The sequence below is a fragment of the Thermobia domestica genome, chromosome 7, assembly GCF_964235325.1.
Source record: "Thermobia domestica chromosome 7, izTheDome1.hap1.1, whole genome shotgun sequence".
Classification (NCBI taxonomy): domain Eukaryota; kingdom Metazoa; phylum Arthropoda; class Insecta; order Zygentoma; family Lepismatidae; genus Thermobia; species Thermobia domestica.
This window is the reverse complement of record NC_137460.1, coordinates 111,934,812-111,940,811: the sequence shown is the minus strand read 5'-3', so window position 1 is coordinate 111,940,811 and position 6,000 is coordinate 111,934,812. Positions and strand designations below refer to the sequence as shown.

Genomic DNA, 6,000 nt, shown 5'->3' with positions numbered 1-6,000 from the left:
CAATGAAGTTCCGAGAAAATTTTGTATGAATTTGATGTATCACATGCACCTGTTCCAATTTGAAAAACCGAAAGTTGAATCCAATATGGCGGATCCAAGATGGCGGCCAGTGTGGATAAAACCTGTCAGAGAAGCAGTACTTGATCCAATTTGTTTTGCATATGCCCACATTCATATTCAGTTACATCTAAAGAAACTAAAAGCAATTTTGTGACCAAGCGTTATAGTAGTGTATGAATTCCGGATATATGAAGGTCTATAAATATGCAAATTACCCGTATGGGCCGCTAAAATTAGTACAATACACTTTGGGTCGCGGAAAACTTTGCATTTAAATTAATTTTAGACGATTCCCGAGGGGACACTTCGCGAATGTACCTTGTCAATATTAGGTAAGATGTGCATGTGAATGGAATTGTTAAATATGCTGCTTTCTTGCAAAAATACAGAAAAACAACCCTTCCCCCCGAGGAGTTGACATTCCCACCGGGTGAAAATGTCTGAATTCAACACTGCCTGGCAGTATGTTTTCTTCTAAGTTACATTAAATGATTGTTTTCTGTCTAAGCTTGGGGACCACCCCTACCATTCAAAGGGTGGTTTCTACCCTTAAACCCACACCATTGCCGAAATAAAAAAAAAAGTGACGATTATTTTTCGATGTTCTACAAGTATGCAAAGTTTCATTTAAATCGGTGAGTGACACTTCTTTAAGTCTGTGTAATTATCAATCTGTACGTAATTATTTGGGCAAGCGCCAAGAAGACAACCTGTTAGGGTATTATTTAAAGTAAGGAAAGTTACTACAATAATTTATAAATTATCTCGATGTTCTTAATCTGTACGGGTTATTTTGTCTGAAGAAAGTCATTTCTTAATAGTGCAAGATAGCTAGTTGCTGAAATTACTCAAGGCAGTAGATGGTAGCACCAGTACTACTCACATCAACAATAGTCTCTACTTTATAAATATGCTTTGTTCTGCATTTACAGTTGACTGAATTTTTAAATCGGAGGCAAGGATGTTATAAGATCCTTGATCGGAGGCTCCCCTTTACCGAAGGAAGAAGAAAAAGTCTAATTCGGTAATATTCTTATATTTAGCTTTGGATTTTGTGATTTGACGTAATGTTTCCTTTCAGTGTGATACTTTCTTTAATCATAGTGGTTAGTATTTGTGTCTAATAGAGCTTATGATTTATAATAATTTTTCTCTAAACTACATGCTTGTTTTGAACAATTCATTGATCACTGTCAACCTATTATTAGTTGGATAATATAATTTTAGATTTTATTGTATTATAATATACAACTTTTTATTTATAGGCTATAAATATTTTTTTTCCGTCTAGATCTGGTGTAGCCAATGAAGAGTTGATTCTCATTAAGAAATGTTTCTAAATTTTTGAGTCTCATATTGACATTTCTCGGTCTGCCGCTCGATGTAAACTTCACTGGATATTTACGTTTAATTTACGATATTGCAAATACTTAGCGAAAAATTGTCATTTTATGACACACGACTTTTGAGGTCCGACCTTGCACAAGATGAAAATGAAATGAAAACTTTAAATTATACATTCCATGGTTATGCTGGCCAGGGAAAACTTTAAATTTTACATTCCACGGTTATGCTGGTTAGGCTAAAAGAGATGGCGATGATGAAAAATGAATGAAATAGTGGAATGAATAGTGCCAGGAACCAGGAGAATCCCGAGAAAACCCATGCACAAGGTGTTTGTCTACTATAAAGCTTCTTGCACAAGAGGACTTGTTTAGTATCTCGCCAAGTGATGCCAAAATCTGAGTAAAGGAAGTCAGTCGGGATGCTTTTGAGACAGCCAAGTTACAGACAATTTGGGCATCGAAGTCGCACGGCACGGATGGATATCGGGAAAATAAACAAGTAGCGGAAAATTCGAACAAAGGCACTTCTTTCTTTTTATTGTATGATTTTTTCCCATTGTTTGAGCACATTCTTTGAAAAAATAAAATGAAATGAAATGCCGGTTAGGCTAAAGGAGACGGTGATGATGAGAGATGAGTGAAATGGTGGAATGAAGAAAGTGGGAGGAAACGGGAGAACCCCGAGAAAACCCACGAGCACGATATTTGTCCACCACAAAGTTCACTTGGCGGGGGCTGGGATCGAACCAGCACATTCTTTGGTAGGTATTAATTATGTTCTATTACTACCACGTTATTCTACTGCTTCTTGGAAAAGTGGTAGAGCGTTTACCTCTGGTGCATGAGGTCCCTGGTTCGATTCTAGCTCGCGCCAAGTAACCTTTGTGGTGGACAAACAACGTGTGTGTGGGTTTCTTCGGGGTTATCCTGTTTCGTCCCACTTTCTTCATTCCACCATTTCACTCATTTCTCATCATCGTCTCTCCTTCAGCCTAGCCGACATATCGTGGGACGTAAAACTCAGAGATTTCATTTTTTTCATCTCATTTACTTTTGGAAAATTACATTCAATTGTTCTACCTAAGTGGCTCAATCGTATAGCGCTCACCTTTGGAGCAGGGGTCCTTAATTCGATCCCAAGACAAGTTTGTGGTAGATAACATCGCCTCCGTGGGTTCTCTCGTTTCTTCGATCATATTCTACTTCGACTTATTTTTAGACTTTCAAAGTTTCGAACTTTGCTATGCGTGTCAAAAGTCTTAGAGAACAGTTTTGTTCATCCGTCCGTGCACCCGTGTGTTGATAAGGATCAGAGCAAAAACGGTAATAAATATCGAGAAGCTTTATACCCATAGAGCCATAGAGCAATCGATTCATTATCCGAAGAATAGGTTGCGTCTCATTCGTTAACCGTCTATTCACACCGGAAGTTGTTCAAATTAGCCATTTCAGGTTTTAACTTTTATAGCCATAAAACGAAAACGGTAACAGGTAGCGACAAGCGGTTTTCTGCAATCTATTCGGGATCTCAAGGGAACATATAATCACTATTCGCAACACTTCCTGTTTCAATACTGATTGTATTTGAGCAAAACCTGCAAGAGATATCGAAATGCGAGTTTTTTGCAATCGATTCAGGTTCCTAAGAGATACGTCCCATCTCTTCCATTAACCATCTATTGAAACCGCAGTGGTTCAAGTCAACCAATTCCAGTTTCAACTCTTATCGCTGTAGAACAAAAACGATATTAGATAGCGGCAAGCTGTTTTCTAAAATCGATCCGAGATGTCAAGAAAATATACCATCGCAACCTGCAACACTCTACCGAAACCTGAAATGGTTCAAATTAACTACTACTTCCAGTTTCAATATTGATTTCAGTAGAGAAAAAACGGTAAGAGATATCAAGATACAGGTTTTTGCAGTCAATTTAACGTCCCATCTTTTTTATCTCCGTTAACCCTCTATTCGAATCGGAAGTGGTTCGAACTAGCATTTTGGGTATTAACATTTATCGCCAAAGAATAGAAACGGTAATAGATAGCGACAAACGGTTTGCCGCAACTGATGTCATCACAACCTGCCGAAACTCTACCGAAAACGGAAATTTTTAAAATTTAGTAGTACTTCTGATGGTTTCAAATCTGATTTTCCTAGATATATCGAAATCTGCAATACGATTCAGACTATAAGATATATCGAGAAGCGTTTTTGTTTAAAATCGATTCAGCATTCCAAGAGTAGGTTTTTTCTCCTTCTTTAACTCTCTATTCAAACCGGAAGTGATTCAATTTAACCATTTCTTGTTTCAACATTTATTGCCATAGAACAAAAATTAGTAAGTGATAGCGAGTAAAGCTAATGGCTTTTTGATATGGATCAGCATCCGAGGGGTAAATTCTATCTTTGATCATATTACTCTGTTGCAGCTAATAGTTATAAGTGTAGTAAATAGGCCTACTTCAATTACTGAATTCGTATCGTTTGGAAGTCTGCCGTAGTTTCACATTGTGAAACGAAATTCACTTGTTTCATACTCATTAATCCTTATTAACCATCTGTCTCCTTTACCGTACAGGGCATGTGCATGGAACGTTAAATTACAAATTTTATTCTATTGAACGTGTTGTATCGCACTGATTATTGCATCTAGGTGATATCCGTGCTTCAACTGTAACCTCCAAAATATTGGCGTTCAGGCCATTATTTACTATGGCGAGTTATTTCTTCCATATTGCCTTCGATAATTCAACAATAAAAATTCGTTTTGTTTTAGTAGCCTATTTGTTTCATTTAGAGTATAATCTTCAGATTTTCACCTGTGATTTTGCAAATACTTGACCGCCTACATTAGATGCTTACCGGTACTAATTTCTCTTACGCTTTAGTGTATTTATTGTGTAGGTATTTAATTATATAAAATATGTAAACTGTGAAATAGTTTATTCGTCGAGTAAAATACTTTTTCCATGTTAATGTTACTAAACAATCACAAATACTCAGAAAGTAATCTATGAAAGTTTTTCGTTCAGCATTTACTCAGTAATTATGACTACTAACAACTTTTTGCCTCCAATAATCATCTTCGCGTGAAAACTGTTTGATATGGAAATATCGAGAACTGACAAACTTCAATCTCAGATCATTCAACAAAGATTTCCAAGAACAACTAGTATGGATTGAAATATTGTCATCATTTCTGGCCGTACATGGTCGCCCAGCTCCTTCCTCGTGCGTAACACTTGTAGGAACATTTTTGAATTTTTCAATCTATTCGTAGACACTCCGTTGCGTCGTACGGGAGTTGTGCCGTAAAACACTATTCCCGTATTGTGCCGAAAGTCCTTAATGGATTGCGGCCCCTAATACATCTTCCGATCAAAAAATCGTATCACTGCTGGTTGTTCCTCTTTGGTGCAAAGTTCTAATGTAGTGGCCATGATCTATCTTCAACAAAAGGATGACAAATGGAGGGATTAGGATCAAACTTTCATAGCATGACCACAACAGGATAACAATAAAACAAATGAGGATAGAGGTCAGTATGAACAATCTAAGAAAGGTTATAGCATAATTTTTGACTTACCCTCGCAGCTTATTTCTTTGTAAGATTTTAAATTTTATTTTTCGACATTTTGTTATTCTCTATTTATTTGAGCTCTATAACTATTTATTTGAATTACAAGTCCAACACTTGCATATTTGTCTTTTGCTTCGCATGCATTAGTCAGAGTAACATTTAAGAGATAAATCAATTTAAAATGTAATTCAAGAATATTCATTAATTTCTTGAATGGTCAAACAAAAAAGAGAAAAAAATATTCATATATAATGTTTTATTAAATTGTAAATCGTAGAGTGCATTAGAAAGGTATTTTTTTCCTTCATAATAATTTGTTATACGTATGAACGTCGCACCGAAAACCTGCTGTGGAGCCTTGTCATCCTTGAAACAATGAGTTAGTATTTATCCCTCGAAAAGCACAAAGAAACCCACCTTCCGAGTCCCAACTTCTTTTTTCCTTCTCTTTAACGCGCGAGCAACACAGCTTACAGACTAGCTCCACCCCATTTCTCCCCTCCCGGTTGCCGCAAATGTTCCAGTATTCCCAAACGTTTCAGTATTCGCGCGTTACCCTAGCCAGCTGTTTTAAGTTGGTCATGTAATGTAAAGAAAAAATTGGACAAGTCTTTAATTTGCCCGTTTAATGTCGAGAACAGAACCCAACCAATCCCTGCGGGGCTTCTAACCCGTTCCTACTACTATTACTACTACTACTACTACTTATAATATGGATCCCTATAATAAAACTGCACGCTTATTTTAATGAAAAAAGTGTTATGAAAATATATTTTAAAAAATAAAATTCCTTGGGCTGGGTTTGAACCCACGCCAAAAACGATTTTCATTACTAGCCTGCTCATTAGCATGCTCGGCTACGAGGGCCGACAGCATCTAACGATTACTTTCTGGTATACTGTATATGTCCAGTGATGTAATGCTAATTTTTAGGTGTTTATACGCAACATCCCTTGTTACACACACACACACACACACACACACACATATATATATATATAGGGTGTTTCATA

At 36.7% G+C, this 6,000-nt stretch overlaps 1 protein-coding gene across 2 annotated transcripts in view; it reads left to right on the top strand.

The window, feature by feature from the left end:
* The first annotated feature begins 1,010 nt into the window (after positions 1–1,010).
* Positions 1,011–6,000, top strand: part of LOC145688922 (uncharacterized) — a 92,894-nt gene continuing 87,904 nt past the window's right edge. Inside the window, exon 1 of one of the 2 annotated variants that reach the window (XM_081763090.1) lies at positions 1,011–1,084. Coding sequence is in view for 1 of the 2 variants with exons in the window: in XM_081763089.1 (XP_081619215.1) it covers positions 1,128–1,166 (39 nt within the window). In the remaining variant the exon portion in view is untranslated. Of the gene's footprint in view, positions 1,167–6,000 lie in introns of both variants that reach the window. The other variant, XM_081763089.1, reaches the window with a different exon arrangement.